Source organism: Lissotriton vulgaris, chromosome 6 (genome assembly GCF_964263255.1).
Source record: "Lissotriton vulgaris chromosome 6, aLisVul1.2, whole genome shotgun sequence".
Classification (NCBI taxonomy): domain Eukaryota; kingdom Metazoa; phylum Chordata; class Amphibia; order Caudata; family Salamandridae; genus Lissotriton; species Lissotriton vulgaris.
This window is the reverse complement of record NC_141694.1, coordinates 966,754,856-966,781,163: the sequence shown is the minus strand read 5'-3', so window position 1 is coordinate 966,781,163 and position 26,308 is coordinate 966,754,856. Positions and strand designations below refer to the sequence as shown.

General features: G+C 45.4%; 1 protein-coding gene and 1 pseudogene across 7 annotated transcripts in view; one reads left to right on the top strand and one right to left on the bottom strand.

Moving 5' to 3' along the window:
* Positions 1 to 26,308, top strand: part of LAMA2 (laminin subunit alpha 2) — a 3,858,378-nt gene that overhangs the window by 2,924,500 nt on the left and 907,570 nt on the right. For all 7 annotated transcript variants that reach the window (XM_086927001.1, XM_086926997.1, XM_086927002.1 and 4 more), the window contains 2 exons: positions 3,764 to 3,926; positions 17,635 to 17,845. In XM_086927001.1, the coding sequence (XP_086783127.1) occupies positions 3,764 to 3,926; positions 17,635 to 17,845 (374 nt within the window). The remainder of the gene's footprint in view (positions 1 to 3,763; positions 3,927 to 17,634; positions 17,846 to 26,308) is intronic.
* LOC147708260 (18S ribosomal RNA) lies at positions 8,806 to 10,556 on the bottom strand (annotated as a pseudogene).

Below are 26,308 nucleotides of genomic sequence, written 5' to 3'. Positions count from 1 at the left end.
TACTAAATAAGCCCTTTTTGGACCCAGGTGATCCAGGGAATTATCGACCTATCTCCCAGCTCCCCTTCCTGGCCAAGCTGGTGGAATCCCATGTGAACTTTACCTTGGTTAAGTTCCTTGAGCAGAATGCCATACCACTCTTGGGAGGCTGCTTTTGGTGGTGGTGGCTAAGAGCAGGTGGCTGTCCCTGGTGTCTTACGCCGACAATACCCAACTGGTGTTTGCCTTCTCGAAGATGTGCAATACCAACGTGGGTAAGTTTAAGGACGACCTCTTGGCTATCTCAGACTGGATGGCGGCTAACTGCTTACAGTTGAACGCCAGCAAGTCTGAGATTCTCCTCTTTGGCAAGGACCGAGCGCTTTGGTCGGAGCAGTGCTGGCCGGACCGCCTCAAGCCCGCCCTCAAGAGGCAGTGAAAAATCTGGGCGTGTGGTTCGACAGTGACCCGACTTTTGTCAAATAGTCAAAAGTCGTCGCTGGGACCTGCTTTGGGCTACTGCGTGGCCTCAGACCATTGCTCGGCTTCTTTCCCCCTAAAGTACGTCAGACTATCATCCAGGCGTCCATTATGTCCAGACTGGACTACGCTAACTGTCTTTACCTGGGCACCAACAAGGCGAGTATTAAACGCCTTCAGAGGGTTTAGAATGCAGCAGCTTGGCTTTTTTGTTGCATTTCTTAGATCTCACTCGGTCGCACATGCGCTTCCTAGGCTCCACTGGCTGCCTGTTGATCGTCGTATTGAGTTTAAGGCACTTTGTTATTCCCATAAGATCTTGACACTACAGGCCCCACCAGGGCTACTCCACTTGTTGGAGTTCTATGTGCCGGGGCGCCTGCTTCGATCTGCTGACCTTGCGATGGTCTGTGCTCCACGCGTCTGGAGAGCCAGGGCTGGTGGTCGCTCCTTCGGTTATTTGGCCACGAAACTCTGGAACTCGCTCCCCCTCACCATGAGAGCTATGCCGAACCATCTGGCATTTCAAAAAGCCTTAAAGACATGGCTCTTTCACCCTCAGGTAGTCTAACTGTTGCTGCTTCACTGTTCGGTCCTGGTCTCATGGGGTTTCTGGTTGCGCTGGGACGCCTCTTCGCTGAGGCAGCTACGTTCATTATAAATCCAAAATTAATTAATTGGCGGTCAAGGGGGCACCATAGTGGATCCATGCACCCTATGGCAGGCAACTTGAGGTGTCAGCCACAGGGTGCAGGTATGAACTGCACCTTTTTGTTTTACAATGACAGCATGCAACCCGGGTTGGAATGCATGCTCCCATTGTAAAGAATTTGAGTGCGACTGAACACTGTACAGTCGCATTCTAATTGGCCGGTCAGGACCGCCGACAGGAGGTCTGCAGTACCATGACCAAAACAGTTGGGGGGACTTAAGTCCGCCCGACATCGGAATTAGGCCCCATGTGTTAATTGCGGCAAGATTAAGAACCATTCCACTGCTTACAATAATTAGTGGGAGGAATGATTTGAGTGCAGTAAGAGCAGAAGGTAAAAAAAAACACCATAAGCGTCTCTGGTCAAAGTTTATTGGACTGTGGCGTCATGAGTTGCCCTTGGCACTAGTTATTGTATACCACTCGGTGACCATATGTGATTAATTATCTCTTTTATGGTATCACAAAAACCGAAATATTGAGTAATATGATGCTGAGTAATTATTAACGTCCTTTACGGACCTCCTTTTCCTTGAAATCAACTGACAATGTGCTTAGACTATGCGTTTCTTGTGTTTTTTCTCAGGACAGGAGCTGGTGTGTCTAAACTGGAAGAAAAGAGGAAGAGGATATAAATTATTTTGCCACTCTGAAAGAAGGGATGAGGGAGGAGTAGTGATGGGTAAAGAGACAAACATTCCTAATTGGTACTTATTTGCTCTTCCAGAAATGCCTTGGTGTCAAGATAATCCTATTGAGTGGCATCTGGATAGTGCAAATGAAGGGTTGTTAGTTTGCTAAAAGGGAAAAATATAGTGATCACTGGTGAAAGCGTCATCACTCAGTGCCATAAAAAGCACCTTTCACTGAAAGATTCTGGTTGCTGCAAAGCTCAGGTTAGATCTGCGTGTATGAATCAGGACAGTGTGGCTTGCAAGGTGGAACACATTAATGAATATGGTGTTGGATGTGTCATCACCCGGGTGTTGAAGCATGCCTTCAACAGTAATAATTCTCGAGGTTAAGTCTGCATAAATACACGTGTGGCTAATGTTATTTACTTGGGACATGAGAGTTATTTACTTGGGACATGAGAGTGGTTAGTTTGCTGTGTATCGTGTTCAAATCATTAATGTCAGGTGTAAAGCAGCACAGAGAGGGCTGATTACTTTATGGTGATTGTGCTAAGGAAATAGGTCATAACATGTCGCTTGCTTTTTCTGAAGCGACCTCAGGAAAGCGTCTCTGCGGTTGGGTACAGATAGGGAACCAAGCAGACTGAGAACAAGAAATTGATGTGTTATCAATCAGGAACCTAGATGGTAAGAAGGCAGGTTTGTATTTGCACAGCAGGTTAATTAAATCATGTGATTGCTGACCCGTACATATACCATTGAGCTGTTGATCCTGAGAAGGACAGTACTGAACTGTAAAAGTATTTTTTGATCGGAATGGTGGTGCTAACTCCATGTGCAATCTTGATCGATTGGAATGTCAGACACAATGGAAGAGAGAAGGGCGGATGATACGTTGAAAATAAATAAAGAACTAGTCCTCAAACAGCCTGGGTAGGTTTCGTAAGGGGTACCAGTGGTGCACACCCACACCCAAAGTGGATATTTGAAATGATCGTGGTTAGAGACCTTGGAAATGTGCTAATTGATGGGAAACAGTAAAAGAACTTGATTAAATGGCTCTGGCTGAGCATGGACATTTTGACTTCAAAATAAATAAAAAAAAGATGGTCTCATAAGAGCGCATTGGTCCACTGAATGTAACAATCTTAAATTATCATATTTAGGAATTTTCTATTGCAGACGTAAATATTCCGGTTTAAATTGAGTCAGAAGCCCCCCCCCATGGCAACCAGTGCCAAGTTAACTTTGAATCCTCGCTCCATTTCCCTGCCTACAACCAAGAATATATCAACACCATGATTTGCTATGGTATGAGACTTGCGGGTGTCTGAAAGGTGGCAATAGCAGCATCCCTTAATGAGTGACACAGATTAAATTGTGATTTCATGCATTGTTTAGTTTTTATTCTTCTGCCCTCATAACTTAACATACACTGTCAGGTGCTGCCCATTGACTTGTAAGAATGGCTTATTCGCTTGCTTAGTTTTCTCTGTACACCCCCCACCCCCGGGACCTTACCCGTGCATCAGAAACTTGAAATTTCTCCTGACCTAGGTATTGTATGTGAAAGTTCAATGCAATGAGAGACACTACGGCAATTGTGACATTTCCTCGTTTGATACAGATCATTGAGTTGAAAGCCCTACTATAATCTTTACAGCTGGAATTGCACATTCACATGTGGGTCCTTAATTGTGAAAGTTTGGCACAGTTCCACGCGTGACACAGCGCAACAAAATACATATCACAGCATTAATTTACTTACCAGTTTAAAAGCCAGTATGGTGGGCGCACCTATGAATTGCATTGCGCCGTTCAAGTGTCTGCACAACAGTTATTAAATAAGGTGCCTTGAGGGGCCTACAGTTAAGGCTTCAGTTTCTTATTTATATGTGATCATATCCTAAGTCATTCAGTCACCCAAGAAACACCCTTGCCTCTTCTTTTCTGGCAGGCATAAACAAGAAGGCTATGAGGCTGAACGAAACTTTGGGGGGCCAAGACAAGACTCCGGAGAAAAGCTTCCCAGAGCTGCAGCGAGAGGTGGACCGGATGATGGCCGAGCTGCGCAAGAGAAAGCTGGATGTACAGAAGGCCGTGGCCCAGGACGAGCTGCAGTGAGTTCAAAGGGCACCGGGGCGGCTTTCACACGCGGATTACTTTCGAGGCAGAATACCAGTGGGAGTGGTGAAAATTGTAGTAAATGTTCACTAACTCTCCCTTCCACCCTTGTGTCTTCACTACCTACTGTAGAACTCCAATCATCTACCTAAAAAAACATATATAATTACCCTCCTTCCTACACATAATCAAGGGGTACAGATCATTACTTTGCCCTCCGCACATTGATAGGATTTAACACATGCAGGCTTTATGCTTCTCATATTTTCCTAATGTTTTGATCTCATTCTTTGTATTATAGTCTCAAAGATCACAATAATTAGCCTTTCCTCCATACGCTATGTAAGAATGATTTCATTCCCTTCAAAATCTTTCTCCATATTTGCTTCTTTTTCTGATAATTTTGCTCCATAAACAGGGTTACAAAGCATGTTTAAGTGGAGCTATTAAGGTAAACAGGAGTTATCTCTGTATATTGAAAATAGTATTCTGGATGTGGTAATGTGTGACAATAATTTTAGTGCACATTTGCTATGCTGTTATTTGTTGTGCTGGTGATATGTTCTGTTGTTTTCTGTGATGCTGTGTATTTGTGCTGTATTCGTTTTTGGTTTGCACTGCAGTCTCTGTGTTGCGTTCTGTTTTGACTGTTGTTGAGCTGTCTCGTGTTATGTTTTTTCGCTGTGGTGTTTTGTTGCTTTCTCTAAGCTATTGTGTTATGTTTAGTTGTTTATTTTGGATATGTTAACACACGCTCCTCTATTTCCCGCCAAAAGCAGCATGTGCCTTGTAAGTTCCTGTGACAAGCAACCATTTACCACTGCCTAACTTTGGCCACCCCAGTGCTCACTTTATGTGATATGGCGCCATGTTTCTGTGCAACGCTCACTTCACCCATTTTCTGTTGGTCATATAACAAGCGCCATAGGATATAATGCACTTATAATATGGAGAATGGGACATCCACCACATGTGGACTAGCCTGTCCGCCAAACTCTAAATAACTCTCTGTTTCTAAACACCAAGCAAAATATGAAGAATATATGTAACCCATGTAGTGCACGTCTGCAGACAAAACTGACATAAAAAATGAACCAGTATTCTATGAGGTAATGAGGAAAGAAAAGTGAAAGATTTGATTCGGGTTTTTAAGAGATTAGCTGTGAGTAAACAGAGACACACAATTAATTTAACCCCTTCACTGCGGCGGCTATTCCGCCGCAGTGCTAAGGGGGAGGGAGGCTCATGACGGAGCAGTTCCGTCACGGCCCCGCCCGCTCAATAGAACGCTCAGCGCAGGTGCGGAATCCGTGCCGCGTAGGCGTGCCGAGCGGGCCATGACGGAACCGCTTCGTCATCAGCACAGCGCGACCGCGGCTGATGACGGAGCGGTTCCGTCATCAGCAGGGGAGGGTTTAAACAGATTTATAAAAATATATTATTAACCCTCTTGAGTGTTCATCCTCTTGAGAAGCATCATAGAAAATGTACAATCTGATTTCGAATTAAAACGGGTGTTAAGACACCAGATGACAAATTCTCAAGCGTGATGACAGCCTCATTCTTTCTTACCATCTATAGACTCTTTGTAATAGGAACATCTAAAACTATATTTGATAATTTATTAAAGGCTAGTGTTAAAGGCATATATTGGGAGGCCAAAATGTAATGTCATGTTTACATTTACTATATGAAGGGCCAGATGTACGACCCATTTGTGCATGCGAAAACGTGTTAGCGACCCGTTTGCGCATGCAAAAACGAAGAGGGCCATTGACAAACCCTATTTAGAGAGTCACCATTTATGTGCGACTCACTAAATAGGATTTATGACTTGCAATTAGGAAGGGGCATTTCAAGGGCGTTCCTTCCTAATTGCGACTTACTACCCTATGTAAAAATGTTTCGCAAACGCAATTGCAGTCACAAAACACTTGCAATTTACCGCCCTCTTCAAGAGGATGCTAATGCACTCGCAAATGGGAAGGGGTCCCCAGGGGACCCCTTCCCTTTTGCAAATGCAGGGGAAAATATTTTTTAGGGGCAGGCAGTGGTCCCATGGATCACTACCTGACCTTAAAAAATTAAACAGAAACGTTTCATTTTGTTTTTTTATGCATCCCATTTTCCTATAAGGAAAACAGGCTGCATTAAAAAAACTGCTTTATTGAAAAGCAGTCCCAGACATGGAGGTCTGCTGAGACCCAGCAGGCCACCATACCTGGGATTGTCAACCATTCCTAATGGGGTCGCAAATTGCGAGTGCCTCATGAAGATTGATGAGGCATGCTACTTGTGACCCCATTGGGAACAAATGTGTAATCCATAAATAACTACATTTTAAAACTTTGTTGGGCTGGCTTGTTATAGAACTGCATAGGAGCCACTCTTAAACACTTTGGAGAAATATTTCCTCTGTTCTTTAGTTTCTAATTTAGAAGCATTTGATATTTCACATGTGGCAATATTATTGCTGAGTCAATAGTTTAAACAAAATGTTTTGCCAGTCATCATAAAATCTGGGCATTAGCCACAAAAGCTTTGTTTATAATTAAAAAAAAAATGGGTACATTTTAGTTGGCTCCATTTTTATATTAGTTAGTTCTCACCACAATATAATATTATGAGTAGATATTTCTCCTTCCTACAAATGTTCTATGAACGTACCTTGGCAACTGCAGACCCTAGAAAATATTTGTTGGCTGCTACATTGCCAGAGCCTAAAGTTCAATCAAGCATCTATTAGGCCTGTGCGCAATCCAAATTAAGAAGGCTGGGTAGGTGACATGGTTCACTGAGTTGGCACACCCATAACTGTTCATTGACTGTATATGCCTTGAGAATGAAATGTCACTGGTGAAGCTTTTGGCCACACAAAGCTAACTAGTGGATATCTGAAGCCTGTCAAACCTTTGCCGGTGGGGTGCATCCTGCCCTGGGCAGGATTCGACTGACACCACCAGTGTGCTGGGACTGGGCATCCAATGGGTAGATTACAGGGGCTATTCAGGCCGCATGCCCCAGACTCCTCTCCAGTATAACGCCATCATGGCCCCGGTAGAGAAGGTGGCCCTGCCTGGTGCCCGGAGCACTGGCCTGCATGGGCCAGGCTTCCCAGGCCATGACTTCGCCCGCCTCTCAATGGGATTACATGAGCTGTTCAGCCCACAGGAGCCCCAGACTCCTCCGCAGTCCAATGACATCCCTTCGCTAGACCTTCATGTTGGGTCCCATCTCTGCTCCACACCCCAGAGGGGCACGAGGGTTCTCCCTAGTCTGCAGCCACCATGCTCTGGGTAGGGACTGTCACCCCAGTCCATTGGCTAAGGGTCCCTTTGGTCATTGCCTTCAGCCTTCCTTGTGTCCAAGCCGTGTTAGCTAATGAGGGTTACGTCCCTAATCAGTCCACTATCACCTTGTCTGCCTGAAAAGTCATTTATTCTCAACTATAAAGCCCCCAGAGAAGAGAAGACAGAATTAGTTAGGCCAGCGAGACCACCGGTCATCTGGTCAGCCAGCCCCCAACCGGCTATCTGGTCGACCAGCCGCCAGCAGATCATCTGCTCAACCAGCCCGCAAACTAGATCACCTGAATCAACCTGGTGACCAGAGTGTCCAGGTGGCAGCCAACAATGAGGCCAGTGGTCAGGAGGCTTCTTCCTTGAGCCACCGATTGGTTTCTTTGCGCCAGGAGACTCCACTGTTTCCTGCTCCAGCTACCTGGTCACCCTCCTGACCTGGGCTGGATTGTGCCTCACCCCTGCACATGGTGGCGCAGAGCTGGAGGGAAGAAGGGGGAAGCCCCTATGCCACACTGCATTTGGTGGAGGCAGCCTCCCCTGGACACACACTTTGTCTCTACCAACAGCCTGGCAGCAAAGAGACCCCAGGGGGTCATGGCACCCACAGACAGAGATACATCTTACCTCAGAGGACGACTTTAAATAGATCAGAGCAAGGTAGATAATCTCCTGCTCACGAAACTCTGACTCAGAATCAGGTCATCGACCAATGATTTAGCATCAGTCCTCCCTGAACTCACCTTAGGACACTTGCATTATCATTTTACAGGTGTTCCTCCCCAGTTAAACTCTCCACATTTCGCTATCCTGGGAGTGGGTTGTACCCAGTGGGCACCAAACACTTGGACTGAGACGTAAGAGCACCACAGGGAATGCCCCCACCTCGCTCGGTAAATGAAAAACAATGAGTAGTGGTATTTCAACAGGTGGCCCAAGAGCTTCCCATTTATATCACAACTCAATTGTATCTTCAAAGTGGCAGACTAGAGTCAAGCTCAACATGGGGTTCTTTATCCACTGTTTGTCTCAGCGGTGGATGACTGGAGCTGACTTCCTCCAGCTTTTCCTGCACCTGCATTCCGGTACACATGTGGAAGCTTGAGCAGCTGGGGCAGCATCCCCTCCCACTCCTCTAGCAGTTCATACTGGCTTTGAGAGGGCATGGCATCTCCACCAAGAGGAGTTGGGATTCCTCATGGCCCTGACTCCTTCTCCTCAAGTCCCAGATGGCAGAGGCTTCTGGGAGTCGCAGCCCAGGGAGGGATTGCCATTTGGTTACCCTCAGGTGCTCGCTGCGTGAGCATGGATTTCCCCTTTGGTGAACTGTCTCTTGCGTCGTGTCTCTCCCAGAGGGCCTAGGGCCTCATCTGCTCTGATCCCTCAAATGTTGGCTGGGTCCTCCAAGGTGGAGGAGACCGTCCCAAACCCGGTCCTCACCCAAGTGCTCAGCAACCACGGCCCGCTCCACTGGCCAGGAGGCCTAAGGGTAGGCCCAGGCCTTGTGTATTGAGTTCCATCTGGGAGACGCTCAAGGGTTCACTCTGTTAGTCATTCATTTGGGCCGCTCCATCATTAATGATCCTTTTGCAGGTTCACCCATGGAAACCTTGTTATGACCTTTACTTCCTGTTGATTTTATTGCCTTCTTAGCTCTCCACCAGAGCAGTTGCAAACTCCAGTGGGGCTGATCCAAGAATCTCACTAAACCATCCAGTGATGAGCGGTGTGTACAAAGGGCAGGGATTTAATGAACACAAGCTTTTGACCGGCAATTAATGGGAATTCTTCGTTTATGGAAAATAATTACAATCCCTGAACCCTATCACTAATGGGGTTCAGCAGGTTACCCCCACCTATTAGCAAAGAATAGACGCACAATGATCCTCTCAGGGTAGCACACGTGTAGCCCCAGAAATCTGAGTGCATAACAGACCTATTATTGCTCAAACTCATGTGTCTGGACCCCACTTGTCTCTCTAAGAAGGTGAACGCAAACCACTGTGGTCATATAACTAGTTAACATGAAGGCATCTCATTCGGATTGGACTTAACCAGACAAATTGCTCCACCAACTAAGATCGGCCGTGTTCCACAGCCCACAAAATAGAGAAAGAGCTATAAATCTATCAACCCTTTTCGTGCCTGGGCCAGGCGAGGTTTCTTGTGTAGAATCAAATGAAGACATAGGCTCCACTCCTGGTGGTACCCTTCTGTAAATTCCTCTAAGTTTCAGCTTTGCAAACATACTCCACCTAGAACCCAAAGACATGGGTTTCCCGGAAGTTGCTCAGCAGGAAATGGGAATAAAACCACTAGATTGCTAGTCAGCATCGTTTATGCTTGGAACTACAACTGTATCAGCGTCTTCGAACCGCCATCTTGATTAATGAAAACATTCTTGGCAAATTCTATCACTTTAGTTCGTCTTGTGCCAGTCGATGAATTTTACATTTTGCGGCACATTATGAATGCCCACAGCCGTCCCTTATAATTATGGCTCCAGTTTCAAAAAATAACAAACTATAACTGGAGTCCTATTCCATTATGCCTAGCTCAAGCATTCAAGTGACCGCCCTCCTTTGAACACTCCAACATTTTCAAAATAAATGCTTAGGACCCCCAGGACACTCAGTCAAGTGTATCAAAGGGGCACCCGCAATAGACTGCCAGCTTGATTCCAGGACCCAACTCCGAGCTTTTTAACTGAAGCAACTTTAATATACACTATTGGTGGTGGAATTCCTGCAGTTGCTGGCACCAGACGTGCCCTCAATTGGATCCTCATTATGTAATTTAAAGTGTACTCATTCTAATTACAGGGCCTCAAAAGGGTCCTATATTGTTTATTTTTCATCACTACCTCCCCAAGAGTTGGCAATTTCGGCACCTGCTGCCTTTCTTGGATGTGGTAGCCATTTCTCAGACTCCCTCTCCGGAATCAAACCCTGACTCCTCGTTTTCCCATGGTCACCATGGTCGGCACAGAAAATACCATTGAACGTTGATAGAGCAAACATCTGTATGTATCATCGCCATCATAGGGGCATACGATCAGCTTGAGTTTATTTAGAGTCACCAAAGTGGCCATGTGAGTCCAGGTTTCTCTTCATCTGATAAATGCATGCATCCCAGTAGGTCAGTGCTTGTCAGTATATATTAGCTCTAGAAATTCCACAGTATTCCAAGTAACAAATGGACCAGTCAAAGGAATCATAACTGATTTATTGAGCCATTCACAGTTTCACTCTACCAACTGGCATTTCTTAAACATGCATGTCTGAATCTTTAAGACAAGCGTATGCTACTGACAGGATCTACCAGATAACTGCACCTGCTGGATGGGAGAAGGAGCCACATGCTCATCATGGACTAACCTTCAAACCCTCAGGAGCCTGGTTGTGAGCCCCTGATTGCCTGTAGGGGCTAAGGGGACAGGGTAGTCACCAGGGCACCGGCAGGCCCAGCCTGCTCACAAACAACAGAAGGGAGAGGCAGGCCAATGTACAGCCTGAACAAGACACAGGGTTGCTCTGCCCCAGCTGGGCAGCTGAGGCAACCCCATTAAAAGGTCATTTCAAGCTGCTGCGTAAATGCACTGGATGGAAGGGGGCAATGCAGAGTCCGCACCATCAAGCAGTGTCTGCAACTTGTGCCTCCTGACCACATCCACTCTGTTCAAAGCACTTCACATGCTGCCAAAATGCTTGGCATTTGCTCGACTGAGTGGCCTCCACAAAAGGCAGACCCCCAAGTCAGACAGGCTGAGCAGGATCTTTGTTTAAACAGCAGTTGTGGTGGGCGGAGCAGTCTATCCCTAAGTGGACCAAGTGTGGCCAACAATCACAGGACAGTGCTGGCTAAACCAGCCCGAGCAGGCCACACTGCATGGGGATGACAGCTTTGCATCCCTGTCTGCTCTCTGGGTAGCAGAGCTCAGAGAAAAAGCCCAGTGGACAGGGCTGGAAACAGCCAGAGTAAGGCCCCTGGGGCCCCAGGTTGGGCCAGCCCGGGCCCTTGCAGGACCTGCGGAGAAAGACCCTATGACAATGGGGTCCTTCATACCTTGTCCCCAATATTCCAGACGAAGCCTACCTGCTTTTCATGTGATCCATGCACACTGCGGGGGCCATTTGAGCAAGCACATCTGATCTCCTGGCTCCCGACTGGGCTTGGGGAGTCAAGTGAGCCATAATCTGGGCTTCAAGGTAATTCCATCCATCACAATCACAGTACAGTGGTCTCTAAGATGCCTCCAAGCAGGACACGTTACACAAGATGTCAACTTTGCATGCCTGTCTGCTCTCCAGGAAGCAAGGCTTGTAGGGAAGGCCCATCGGACATTTGCAGACTTGGGCCTCTGGGTCCATCGGAAAAAATGCATCCAAACTCCTGAAGCCCAGTCTGAGCTCGAAGAGTCAAATGAGCTCATATCAGGACCTCCAGGGCAACCAGGCCATCTGAACGTGTGATAGCAACTCATTGTGCATGAGCAAATGTTTGGGGTTTGGAGCAAGGTGATGTCTGGACTCAAAGGATGGCTATCTTGTCTCACTGTGACTGGTGAACAAGGATTGCACCCACCCTTGAAGGGGACAGGGACTCTGCGACCCAGATTCTCAGAGCCCGAGCTGGGTATCAGGCAAGGGACTATGGGGGAGGGCCTCATGGAGCTCTGTCCCCGGGCCCGGTTAGAGCTTCTGAACCAAGTCAAGCATGGGCAACCTCCACGGTCTGGTGCACTTCATTCTAGGCACTTTGCGACACAGAGGGCTGGATAAGGGTGCCCAGGGCCATACGTTTCCACCCCTGGACATGTAGGAGCATTATCCCTGGGCCCAGTCAAAGCTCTTATCCCAAACAAGCAGGGGAGGCATTCCCAGGGCTGCTAGACAATGTCTGTGTTACTTTAAGACCTGGTGGCCCAGGGAATCAAGCTCAGTGCTAGGGTCTTCCACCCGAGGGCCCACCGGGGTTCTAACCCGGGGCCCGGTCAGAGCTTCTGAACTCGGGCAAGCAGGGGAGACTTCCCAGATCCTGTGGGATCCCATCCAGGGCACTGGATCTGGCACTTTGGGCCAGAGGTATGTATCCTATGGTTTGCGATTACAATCGATGTATAAATGTGTTTTTAACAAATTTAGCGAATTCCAGGTGGTTGCAAATAGACTTACTCCATTAATATTCATGAGGTAGGTCTCGGTGTGGGGCCCAATGGGAATAGCAAAAATCACAGGGATGGTGGCGTGCTGTGATCAGCAGACATGCTTTTAAATAAAACAATTTTTAGTTAACTTCCTTAAAGAAAAATGGGATGCGTTTCAAAATGTAAATTGAAAAGTTTTCTTTTCATTTTTTAAGAGCAGGCAGTGGTTCATGGGACTATTGCCTGTTCTTAAAAAATGTTTTCCCCAACATTCACAAAGGTAAAGGGGTCTCTTGGGGAACCCTTAGCATTTGCGAAAGGGGTAGCACAAACTCTGAGTTGGCCGTAAATGTGAATTTTTTGTAAGCACATTTCAGTCCCAAAATATTTACACATACCACTGCGATTCACACTTAGGAAGGGACACCTTAAACACGCCCCTTCCTAATACCGAATCGCAAACCCATTTTACGATTACTGAATTGCAAATTGGACATTTATACATGCAAAAATGCTTTCTTTGTGGTTGCAAATGGCCGAATCTGTGAATCGGGCCATTAGCGACCTCAAAAAAGCATCATACATCTAACCCTTTGCAATATGGCAGGCTGGAGAAGGGTGCCCAGGGCCTAGGGCTTCCACTCCTGGGCCCATCGGAGCTCTGTCCTAAAAAACAGTCAGAGATTCCGATTCTGAACCCAGACAAGAAAGGAAGACCTCCCCCGGCATGCGGGACCCTATACCAGGCACTTTGTGACATGGTGGTCCGGCTTTGGCAGTCCAGAGGTAGGGGCTTCCGCCCATCAGCCTTCCAGTGCTCTGACCCTGGATCTGGTCAGAGATTCTGAACCAGGCCAAGCAGTAGAAATTCACCGGGTCTGCAGGCTGCCGTCCTGGGCACGTTGCATTATGGCAGGCTAGAGAAGAGAGTCCAGGGTCTGATGTGTTTACCCCAGGGCCTGCTGGGGTTCTGACCCAGGGCCGGGTTAGAAATTCTCAATCCAGACAAGCTAGGGAGACCTCCCCAAGCCGAAAGGACCCTGTAGGTGCCATTTTGTGACACTGTTGACCGGAGAAGAGAGCCCAGGGTCTTGAGCTTCCATGGCAGGGCCGGTTGGGACTCTGTCCTGGGACCCATTCATAGCTTTTTAGCCCGAATAAGCAAGAGAGACTTCCTCAGGCCTGCAGGACCCTGTTCTGGGCACTTTGTGATGTGCTATCAGAGAAGGGAGCCTAGGGCTGGGAGCATCCACCCCCGGACCAGTTGGAACTCTGACCCGGGGCTTGGGCTGATCTCATCTTGCACAAGCAGGGTAGGCCTCCTTGGGCCTGTGGGATCCTGTCCCAGACTCCAAATGACATGTCAGGCCATGGAAAAGAGCCCAGGGCTGGGGTCTTCCACCCCTGGGCCCTCTGGAGCTCCGAACCAATGCCCAGTCAGAGCTTCCTATTCCAGGCAAGCACGGGACTCCTACCTGGCCCTGCGGGTCTCCTTGCCATGACTTTGTGGCACAGCGGACAGAAATCAAGTTCCTGAGGTCCTTACTCTGTGCCTGCAAGCGCACAACCCATTCTTGTAATTTGTGCACAATGAGTGACAGAGGGAGACATTTGAAAGAATGTTGCCGATCTCCTGGAGCCCTGACTGGGATTCAAGCCATCATTGGGACTTCCAAGGTAGCCTGGAATCTGGAATACTGAGTCACACGAAGGAAATGGCATGTTTTGTTTACTTATTAAGTATAAAACATCACCAGTGAAGTTGCCAAGACACATTGTGCACCGCCGATGTAAGCGTGGTAAAGGACCCTTAATTTTAATTATGTCCATGCTTAGTGTCTATACAATCCTTGATCACTTAAAGATCCCTACAGTGGCATCAACATTCTGAATGACTCCAGCATTTCTCTATGGGTTCATAATGTCCTTCATTTTACCCTGTTGCGCACGTGTTTTTTGGAATATTGTAAGAAGTCATGTAAGGCTTCCCAATTGCACTCACCAAAGATTTTGAAGATTTTAAAAATTATGTTTCCGAAATTCCACGGGACACTGCAAAAAGCGAGCATGTTATTCCTATATAGTGACACCTGCCCCCTTGTAATAGTGAAAAAACATTAAAACATAGCCCCTCCACATCCACAGGACAGACCTAGCTACTTTCCCTAGTTATCTGTAAATAAGCAGCTTCTTACTTTCCAACTTGATTTTGGTGTTAGGCAACATGCTAAGACTCGTCTCTCACCTTGATTGTAGGCATCCTAATTCCATTCTGCCAAATGGGTCAATGAGATCAAAAAATCAAAACGGGTTCATGCTAATATGCTTACAGTAGGATATACTCCCTTGCAAGGTGTGCTAGTATTTTAATGTCATGTTGTGCTAGTATTTTCATGTTAGTTTCTGTGTCATGTTTCCTAACAATGACATTTTATTTCACCCCTCACATTCTGTATGCATGATGACACACATTAACGCACACACACATACAAATACACTTATATGAATGTGTATGGTACGAATTTCAGAGTGAATGTGAATTTGTGGCATCAGTGTGAATCTAAGGAAACTCACTAGTGAGAACTACCAAGGAAAGGTGAATGAGGGAGGTGTTAAAAGGGAAAATCATTCCTGGAGCTTGTAAGGACTACCCAGACAAAGTATGAGAAAGGCAAGCATAAACATCTAGGTGACATATTGACTATAGCCTTCACTTATTGAAGCCGGTTAAGTCGCGGGTAAAAGCAGAGGAACTCTGGTTTTAAGTCTGGCGGGAGGTACTAACGTGAAGCGCGAAGATTTTCGGCCAGGACACTGGGACCAAAATTGACTCTTTCCTGTACAACCTGAATACCGTTCAGCAGAACATTCCTGTCACGTTCAAGTGAATCAAGCGCCAGGAGGCGCCCATAAACTGCGGTCTGCTCGGCGGAGCAGGGGGAGGCACACTCACCAGAGCGGGGGGGACGAGGGGAGTCCTCTTCAGTCGCCGCCACCGCCAGGAGTCACTACATCATTGGGATAGCGCCGCCGCCCCGGGACTGCAACTCCCGGCAGCCTCTGCGGCGGCGCTGCTGTTTTCACACACCGCAAGCGCCAGGAGGCGCCCATAAACTGCGCTCTGCTCCGCTTCGCGGGACGCGCGCCGGGCTAAGCCTGGGCAAAGGGCGGGCCCTCTGTGACCCTCGGAGGCCTGAGGAGGACGGGACGGGCCACCCCCCCTGGTTCCTCAACAAGTGGAGGTACATCGGTTTGAACTATACATTGACACTCTATGGACAGTTTATTTTCCCCTTAAAGCCATCATCGTCGTTTTTTTAGTACCACACTGTATTATGACACGCAAGGGGACCAATAAGAAATCTCCTTCACAGCGCGACCCAGGTCAGGGGACCTTAAATTTTACTGTGACCAGTAGAACAATGCCCACCTCTAGCGAAGCTGAGAATGACCCGCGCCAATCCATAGATACTAGGCAATCTCCCCCACTGATCCCTGATAATTTGCAGAACTTGCCTTTTTGGGAGGAAATAAATGCTTTGTGTGGCACTAAGTATGCCCCAGTGGTATCACCATCCCCCGTGAAAGGCATCAGCACCATTACCCCATTAGGAAACCTTGTGACTCATCTTTACCATCTCAAAAAGACAATACCCAAGATATCGCATTGTTTCAGGGCCCAAACGCTAAAAGGAAGCATGACGGGACTAATGACGGCGGGAATCATCCGAAAATACTAAAACTGTGCGCTGGTCCTACATCGCCAGTCACTAACCCCACCTTAACTACGGTGGAGGCTGGAAAATGTGACAACCAAGTATCTTCTCCCCATTTCCCTTTATTGTCTCAGTTAGAGCTATTGTTAAACTCTATCATATTACCATTGGTACAAAAAATTAACGCCCTGGGTGATAGACTAACAGGTATTGAGAAAATCATTCAAGCAAACTCTCTATCAACCACTAAAGATCTATCTAGTGGGGGAAGAGCCCCTTCGCCAACTTCGCCGACGGTAATACCCAACGGTTCTGACCTATTTATTGCCCCCAATGCTCCTTTGCCTATTAACATAAGTAAATATGCCCAAACCCCTCCACAATTTCCTAACAAAACCGCTACAATTGCCCCTAAAGTCGCCCCTAAATCTGGGTTTACTAAGTATACTGCTGCCAGAGTGGACCCAAACAAAGCAGCATCCATACACTTACCCCCAGAAGCCGCCCCATTTGTCCTCGTTCTCTCAGGAATACCGGCACCCTCCCACGGGAAACCCGAAAGACGCCAGGAACTTTTAAATAAGGTCATATTCTGGCTATCTAAAAACAGACCACTCACACCCAATCACGACGGTGGAATCCTGTGTGTTAGAAGGGTGGGCTGGCTAGGATCTTTAACCAAAGACATCAGCGGGGACCTGGTTCTAGTGAAATTTAGAAATAGGAACATTGTCCCCTATCTACGATCCAACCCGCCCCAAAAAGGAGACGGCCCCATATCTGTGTGGGACTTACATGATTTCTACCCAAGTACCCCATATATCCCGCCAATAAGATCAAAGGCAGATTATACCTATCTGCTGGGAAGGGGTCCTCATGCTCTCAGTGGTAGTAACTTATTTGCATCTAAGAGACTTGATTCGCGGTATATTAACTGTAACTGCTGATGAAATTGTATAAAGGGATAGCCTCATGTATTAGCTTAGTTGGTAATCCCAATTTCAAACACAGCACGTTTTTAAATTTGGAAAGTACTTCAAAAGTCTGGGCACATGTTTTTTACGTTGTAGTTATCTTAACCTGTAGATATTTGAGTGCATTTTATCACTGTATGTTTGCAGCCTTTTTAAATATGATTGTCTTTTATTTGTACGCTTTTATGATTTTGAAACAAAATCGAATAAAGCATTATCTGATCTGATCTGATCTGACTATATCCTTCATTAGACATAACATCTACACCTGAATTATGCTTGACTGATTGCTCATAGGCCAGTATCTTTGCCTCCTATCTGCTCAAATAGGTTTCATTCAGCCGAACCACACTGAGGTAGGAAATTACAAATGTCCCACTAGAACCTGATTGATTAGTCCTATCAAGACCCTTATTTTTACTTATCATGTGATTTTTATTTGACATGGTGGTGTTGCTCTGGTCCCTCTATGACGTATTAGCCCACAGTCAGGGAGGATAAGACATCTTATCTAATCTATGTCCTGACATTGTTTTCACAAACATGCTGTCTCCTGTTTCTGAATGCAGAGCTGCAGAAGGTCTCCTGCTTAAGGTATCGAAGCAGTTCATTGAGCCCAGGGAGAAGAACCAGGAGATAAAAGACGAGGTTAAAGATAAGCTGGCAGCTTACAAAGGCAAACTGGATGATGCCTGGGACCTGCTGAAGGAAGCTCGGGGAAAGATCAGGGAGGCTGACCGCTTATCTGCAATTAACCAGCGAAACATGACTGACCTGGATGTAAGTATTGCTGGTGTGGCATTTTATCAAATCAATAACACTGTGAATCTCAAAAATGTAATCGAATAGTCATGCAGTATCAAACACATTTTCAAGGATGCAGATAAGTAACTTCCCCTAGAGAAAAGGGGCCCTGAATGTGTTACTGGGTGTCAGCGTCAACATTTTAATGGAGGGCTTGTTGCCTGATAGGCCCTACACCACCATTACACACTTCACATTGCTAACTGGTGGGGTGCCTGCCAGTATTGACACTTGGCATCAAGGCTGGACTGGCTACCCAAAGCATCCCTGGCAATTGTTTCGGGCCTGCCCCCGAGGATGGGGGGTGGTGGGTGTTGTGCAAGTGTGAAGCACTGCTGCTTTTGTAACTGGGGACCGATATTGTAGCACCGCTCCAAAACCGTCCTTCAGTAACAAAAGCGGCCCCCACCACGGCACAACCCGCCCCCACCTTTCCAGCCTCCCGGTAAAACGCCTGATGCCTGCTGCGACCAGTCTGGCCCTGCCTGGCTTTGTGGGTCCCTCCTGTCACTAACCAGCAGGTGGGCATTACTAGATAAGGGCATTGCTAGTTTAATGATACCGCTCCACGCACAGTGTAAAAGGAACAATTGTTTTCCATATTTAGCTCAGGATTTTGTTGGCCAAAATATGACTTGTGTTGTGAGCACCAGCGGGCTGTAACGGTAAACTAAGTTAGCCCTTTTGTTATTTTTCCCAACCTTCAAAAGCAGTGAAGGGTTTGTTTTGAGGAATTTTTACCTATTTTCCCTTTGCCAAATTTGAGAAATTAACAAAATATCTAAGATTAAAAAAATCGCATCTCTAATAAACATTGTATTTGAAAAATAAACAAAACCCAATTCAATGACAATAGTTGAGATTTTTTTTAAATAGTTGTCTCTTCAAACCTGATTCCATTCCCTCACAAAAGGAATGGTCATAGAACTAATTTGTATAAATGTCTCAAAAATCTTTTGTTACTTTTGAAGAAGAAATGTCCACAGTGGTTACTCAAAAATCAAAACTCTGGACTCCAGAATTCTACATTATCTTCAGTGCTGTGAATTGTAAAAAAAATAAAAAAAACAGTTTTTTCGAGTGCATCTTAGAAACGCTGTTTGAGAAGCATTTCTGTTATTCCCTCTCCTTCATTTCCATAGTTTATTAAATGTTTACTACACTCAGGAGCAGAGTTATCAAAATGTCACTCAGCACAGCAAGACACCTTGCTGCGCTGCGTTACAAAGATTGGGCAGGAAGGCGCCATATTTAACATGATATGGTGCTTCCTGTCCGCTCCCTGCACTGGCGCGCTATGTGCTCCCTAGCGTCATAACATCATACTCATAGTGCAAGGGTGTCTGTGTTGCAGGCAGGATTATTTTTCTGCAGGAAGGGACAATTTTGTGCACATAAACAATCCTCTGAGGTGTTTTCATTATTTCTCTGTGTGCTGCTGAAGAACAAACGAGGAGAAGTGATGACATTTCTCCTCATTAGTCATCCCCTGGGAAGGCGCAGCATTTTGACACATTCCCAGGTCTCCCTCTCATGATAAATCAGGGTCTCGCTTTATCACACTACCAGGAAAAAATGGGGATATTTTGTATCGGGCTATTAAATTGTGGCTCTGCGGGTTAAACTTCTTGCAGACAATGCCATTACTGTGATGTTACTTGGAACCAGAGGTTTCATTTATATTTGTTTAACTTGAAGGATTTGGTTTGCGCATTAGACTCCAGGTGCTTACCAGATGGCAAACTTGTGACAAAAAGGTTGCCACATGCGATTTACACTATTCCAATCCAAATAATATTGTGCATTGCACAAACCTTGGAATAAAATGTCATACGTAACTGATTGAAATCAATAAAGAGAAACTTGGAAAAAAATACGGTGATAGAATGCATACCCCACCACAACACCACACACGCAGCAGTGGCCGGCACAGGTAAATGAAGTGGGGCGGGCGTGGCAGGGAGGGAGGGGGAGAAGTTGACAGATGACAGAATATATATAATTAAATAAATAAATAACAGCTATTCTGACGTCTGTCTGCTTCCCCCCTGCTGCACCCTGCCCGGCACTACTGCCCACCGCCCTTACCTGTGCCAGTCACCACTGCACACTCGGCAATAACCCCAAGGCATGCACAGAAACAAATACACACACACATGCAAACTTCATACGTTCTGTACAGACTTTGGTTCGAGGCTTCTATGATGAAACGCAGGAAATGCATGAGTAGGGGGAATTACTGATTATTTGGCAGAGAACTTTACTTAGAAATTAGACATTAGTCACCCACCAGTATAGTTAGTCCTTAATTTGAACTTTCAAAACTGTATTTGGAATAGTCTAAAAACACTAACCACAGTCTTTTGGGTATCTCTCATGTGACTGTCAAAATTAGAGTGAAAGTGGTGAAGCTACCTAAAGGGTGGCACCACTGATAGAACATAATGGTCATGGCAAGGTGCGTCTCCTCCTGCGATGTTAGACTGTGAGCCATACTGCAGCCCCCACAATGATTTCTGAGGCTCCATACTTTTAAGATCCCACTGATTGTCCCATAATCTTTGTTCTAGCTCTTGAAAAAAACACAATAATTTTCTATAAAAACTAAATTAAAATTGATACAGTCAAACAATTATTGACAGCTGCAGAATATTTTTGTGCGCATGCAGCTGGTATGATAGCACAGTGACTTAAAGCTCCCACTGCAGTTGTGACACTAATGGTCCATATCGTTGGGCCAATGCATCCAGGCATCTTTCCAAAGTTAATCAAATTACTACCACTTAATTAGATCCTAATTATTCATCAGGGAAAATATATGATTTGCTATTGTATTTTTGGTGTGATGTATGTATAGTATCAAATGCATATGATAGGGCAGTAATTGTTTCTCTCCATCGTTGTGATCAAATTGGTTTAAGGGATACCTGTTACTTATGGTAGTGATAGTGGTGAAAACGGTGGTAGAAAGCACTATATAAAAGCACAGAATGACATTACCTATAAACACAATAATATTTAGTGAGCATGCACTTTATTAGGATGAAGAATTGCCCAAGCATATGCTGGTCACTGTCATATTCAGCGTTTCTCACTCAATGAGAATGACGAAGAAAGACATAGCGTTTCTGATGACAACTTGTAATGGAAAATACATGTATGTAGTACAAGCTACTTAAAATAGACTTTGTACATTGGAAAAGAGTAGTAAGACACCTTATTCTGCCAGAAATAAATGGTAATAGGGTATTGATTATTCATTCATCTATGTGAATTATGAAAATTTTATTAAAGCAATGGTAACTGGTTGCATGTATGTATGTGGTCTTTCTATAGCGAAAAACCAGTTTAGGGCATGAGTTATAATTACTTGAGATAACTATATTTGGTGAATTTCAGTTTTTTTTTGTTGATTAAAAATGTATGTTTTTAAATTACATTTTCATCTAACCATAAAATCTCTTTAACTTTTGTGAATTTCTAAGGCTTTTTTTAATGCAAAGTAAAATATTCTTACCATACCTAACTGTAACGCCACTTAAACCTCTGTTTTAGTCAGTGAATTTCTAGGATTTTTATAAATGTAAAGTAATATTTTATTACCATACGTAACGCCAACCCTGCAGCCACCCCCGTGCCACGCATACCTTTGGCCAAGCTTGGCGCAGAGTCAACCACAGGGCCTGCATCTAATCCCCTGGCATCCAAATCCATGCCATGCAAGCCATTTCCATGTATGCTAAAAAGTGCAGCCATAGAACCAACCTCGTGGAGAATCTGTACTCCAGCTGAAGAGCATGGTGCTCCCGCTGGGAGTGCTTTACAAAAAAGATATCTCAAATTCACTGGGGAATTAAGTTTGTTATCAGTGAACTTTTTAGATTTACTGGTTTCCATATCTGAGAATAAGATATGTATTGTCCTGTACAGAAAATATACTGCAGGGAATTTGCTGCTGCATGCAGCAAGTAGTCATCCAATCAAACTCATTAACAGTAGTCCATTTGGTGAGCTCTTAGGCATCAAGAGAAATAGCTCTAGGGACTGTGTTTTCAAATTGTAGCACAGAAGAGCATACTAAGATTTATTGCAAGAGGATATCACAGATCAGTTCTAGACCGAGATATGAGCAATGTACAAAAATATCTAGAGGAGAATAACTAAAATACAGAAGAAAGATAAGAGATGACAAAAATAAATTTAGGGTGATTACTAATTTCTCCAGTGAGGCAAATCAGTTAAGAGGGATACAACGCAGAAATTGGTGAGTAGTTAAGATGGATTCCGTTACAGGGTCTGATCTTCAAACCCTCTCCACTGAAAAAGACTAGCTCATTGAAGGACCAACTAGTACAAAATCATTACACACAGGAAGTAAGAAGTCAAGCCACAAGGGAATTGAAATCTAACTTTCCTTTTGGTAGGTGTAAGGCCAGTCCAAAGAGTTCTAAGGTTCTAGCATATGAAATCCCAGGCTTCAAAAGAGACCTAATCTAATATCAAAATTCATGAATTACAATATATATTTTACAGTCTATTGTTTATATGTCTTTGCCAGTTGTGATACAATGGCAGTACCATTCATCCCACTAAGATACGAATCATAGAACACTAGTGGGCTATAGTTAATAAAGATACATCAAGTACTGTAGCGAGGCACTTCAAACTAAGGCATGGTAGTAACGGAGATCTTCGTTATTTTTGCCTAGATTATTTACCAGCAGACATCGAAGAATAAAATCAAAATACATCATAGATCTGAAAACTAGGACCCCACAGGGCTTGAATACTGCAGAAGGATTATCTGTACATCTATGAAAGTTATTTATCTAGAGATGAACTGGTATTGATCATGTATTAGATTTGACTTGAAGGTTATGTTGTGTCAGTATGGTCGTTTTCCCATGACAGTCAGATGAAATGTAAGAGAGGTCTAAACAAATTTCTAGCTGTGACTACACCAGTGTGTTAATACCTTGGCAATATAATGCAATAGAATCTATAGTTTGTCTAATGAATTAAAGCCTATACAGGGTGTGATATTGCACTATGCACTTTGAATTCAAATAGAGGAGGTGTATAAATCATACATTCTCATTATAATATACATACAAGAACATTTGTGAAGTATGATTGCAATGTTAATATATGACAATATGGCGTATTCCGTCACACAGGAGACCAAGGTACATAAATCCATGCCGTTGAGATTTCCATGAAACAAAATGGCGCAAATTTTCACATTGTTGAGTTCAGTTAAAATATGGATGTAATATGCGTTTTGCACCTCTTTTTTTTATAAATACAAGACTCACATTGTGAAAGGCAGATGTCTTCAAACCTGGCCAAAGGTAACTCCTTACAGCTCCTTATAGTTGGCACCTATATGTCTGCCTACTCCCTCCAATGATACAGAAAAGGGGGTGGTGATGAACAGAGTGTCTGAATTAAGCAGACCACTCTTACCCAGTCCAAAGATCAGGGCTTGATCCATCACCGTTATTTATCTCACTGCACCATCCCAGCTCAGAACCTGGCTATATGCAAATCAGTCTGACACCTGGCCCAGTGCATCAAGGGAACAGGGCAGACTAAACTACCAAGCCAATTCTTCACCAGAAAGGAGACAAGCTACCGGGGACCGGTTTCTGGCATTTCAGCCGTCTTCGGCCCGGCTTGCTTGAATCCTGATGGTGCAGTGAGAAAGGGACTCATGTCTGAGTATACCCATCCATCAGGATTCAAGCAAGCCGGGCCGACGACGGCTGAAATGCCAGAAACCGGTCCCCGGTAGCTTTTTTCCTGCCCAGTGTAAGAATTGGCTTGGTAGTTTGGTTTGCCCTGCTCCCATCATGCACTGGGACAGGAACAGACTAATTTGCATATAGCCAGGTTCTGAGCTGGGTTGGTGCAGTGAGCTAAAAAACGGTGTTGGATCTAGCCCTGATCTCTTGACTGGGTGAGAGTATTCTGCTTAATTCAGAAACTCTGTCCATCACCACCCCTTGTTGTTAAATATTTTGTCCACCCTAAGCGTGGAAGGGTATACTCAGATGTGAGTCCCTTGCTCATTGCACCATCAGGATTCAAGCAAGCCGGGCCGACGACGGCTGAAATGCCAGAAACCGGGCCCCCGGAAGCTTGTTTCCTTCCCAGTGTAAGAATTGGCTTGGTAGTTTGGTTTGCCCTGTTCCCATCATGCACTGGGACAGGAACAGACTAATTTGCATATAGCCAGGTTCTGAGCAGGGATGGTGCAGTGAGCTAAAAAACGGTGTTGGATCTAGCCCTAATCTCTTGACTGGGTGAGAGTATTCTGCTTAATTCAGAAACTCTGTCCATCACCCCCCCCCCCTTGTTGTTAAATATTTTGTCCACCCTAAGCGTGGAAGGGTATACTCAGATGTGAGTCCCTTGCTCATTGCACCATCAGGATTCAAGCAAGCCGGGCCGACGACGGCTGAAATGCCAGAAACCGGTCCCCGGAAGCTTGTTTCCTTCCCAGTGTAAGAATTGGCTTGGTAGTTTGGTTTGCCCTGTTCCCATCATGCACTGGGACAGGAACTGACTAATTTGCATATAGCCAGGTTCTGAGCTGGGATGGTGCAGTGAGCTAAAAAACGGTGTTGGATCTAGCCCTGATCTCTTGACTGGGTGAGAGTATTCTGCTTAATTCAGAAACTCTGTCCATCACCACCCCTTGTTGTTAAATATTTTGTCCACCCTAAGCGTGGAAGGGTATACTCAGATGTGAGTCCCTTGCTCATTGCACCATCAGGATTCAAGCAAGCCGGGCCGACGATGGCTGAAATGCCAGAAACCGGTCCCCGGAAGCTTGTTTCCTTCCCAGTGTAAGAATTGGCTTGGTAGTTTGGTTTGCCCTGTTCCCATCATGCACTGGGACAGGAACAGACTAATTTGCATATAGCCAGGTTCTGAGCTGGGATGGTGCAGTGAGCTAAAAAACGGTGTTGGATCTAGCCCTGATCTCTTGACTGGGTGAGAGTATTCTGCTTAATTCAGAAACTCTGTCCATCACCACCCCTTGTTGTTAAATATTTTGTCCACCCTAAGCGTGGAAGGGTATACTCAGATGTGAGTCCCTTGCTCATTGCACCATCAGGATTCAAGCAAGCCGGGCCGACGACGGCTGAAATGCCAGAAACCGGTCCCCGGAAGCTTGTTTCCTTCCCAGTGTAAGAATTGGCTTGGTAGTTTGGTTTACCCTGTTCCCATCATGCACTGGGACAGGAACAGACTAATTTGCATATAGCCAGGTTCTGAGCTGGGATGGTGCAGTGAGCTAAAAAACGGTGTTGGATCTAGCCCTGATCTCTTGACTGGGTGAGAGTATTCTGCTTAATTCAGAAACTCTGTCCATCACCACCCCTTGTTGTTAAATATTTTGTCCACCCTAAGCGTGGAAGGGTATACTCAGATGTGAGTCCCTTGCTCATTGCACCATCAGGATTCAAGCAAGCCGGGCCGACGACGGCTGAAATGCCAGAAACCGGTCCCCGGAAGCTTGTTTCCTTCCCAGTGTAAGAATTGGCTTGGTAGTTTGGTTTGCCCTGTTCCCATCATGCACTGGGACAGGAACAGACTAATTTGCATATAGCCAGGTTCTGAGCTGGGATGGTGCAGTGAGCTAAACATTGGTGTTGGATCTAGCCCTGATCTCTTGACTGGGTGAGAGTATTCTGCTTAATTCAGAAACTCTGTCCATCACCACCCCTTGTTGTTAAATACTCCCTCCAATGGCATTTTGTCTGACTCTAACATGGCTGCAAGTAAAACTCCTGCCTGACGTACATGCAGGCAGCAAGAAATACTTTTGTGACTAGAACGAGCTTTGTGATCATTAGGGACATATGTCTGTTTCTAGAAAGTCAGACTGAAACAAGAGGGGATTTTGCAATGTGATAGTGTGGCATCAGCATTGTGCACATACTAGAAACGTAATCCCCACAAACTACCTGATCATTCCAAGCAGTGATAGAAATCCGAACCGCACAGTCAATAATAACAATAGTCACCAGGAAACATCTTACTCCTCGCCATGGCAGACCCCAAAGCGTTCCCACATTTCCATCCTCTTGCCAAGTAAACCTCTTAATGAATTGCAAAAGAAACCCTGCCTCTCACATTCATTTGTCACACATCATCAACCTAAAAGATTGCTGAAATGAATTAGGTGAATCTGCATTTCCATCCGCTATCCCTTCACCAGCCTCCAGTAATATTTAGTTGTTTTCACTGTGAATGGGGATAACTGATCAGATCCTGTAATACTGGGTCCTTTTCCGGGCAAATTGCCCATATTTCAGAGGAAAAACTGCTGATATTTTTCTCTTGCCCTGAGCATGTGGAAAGTGTCAGTGGGAGGTCTGGTGGGGTGTGAAGGCGTAGGTGTGCAAGGCAGACTTGTGCTTGTCCAGG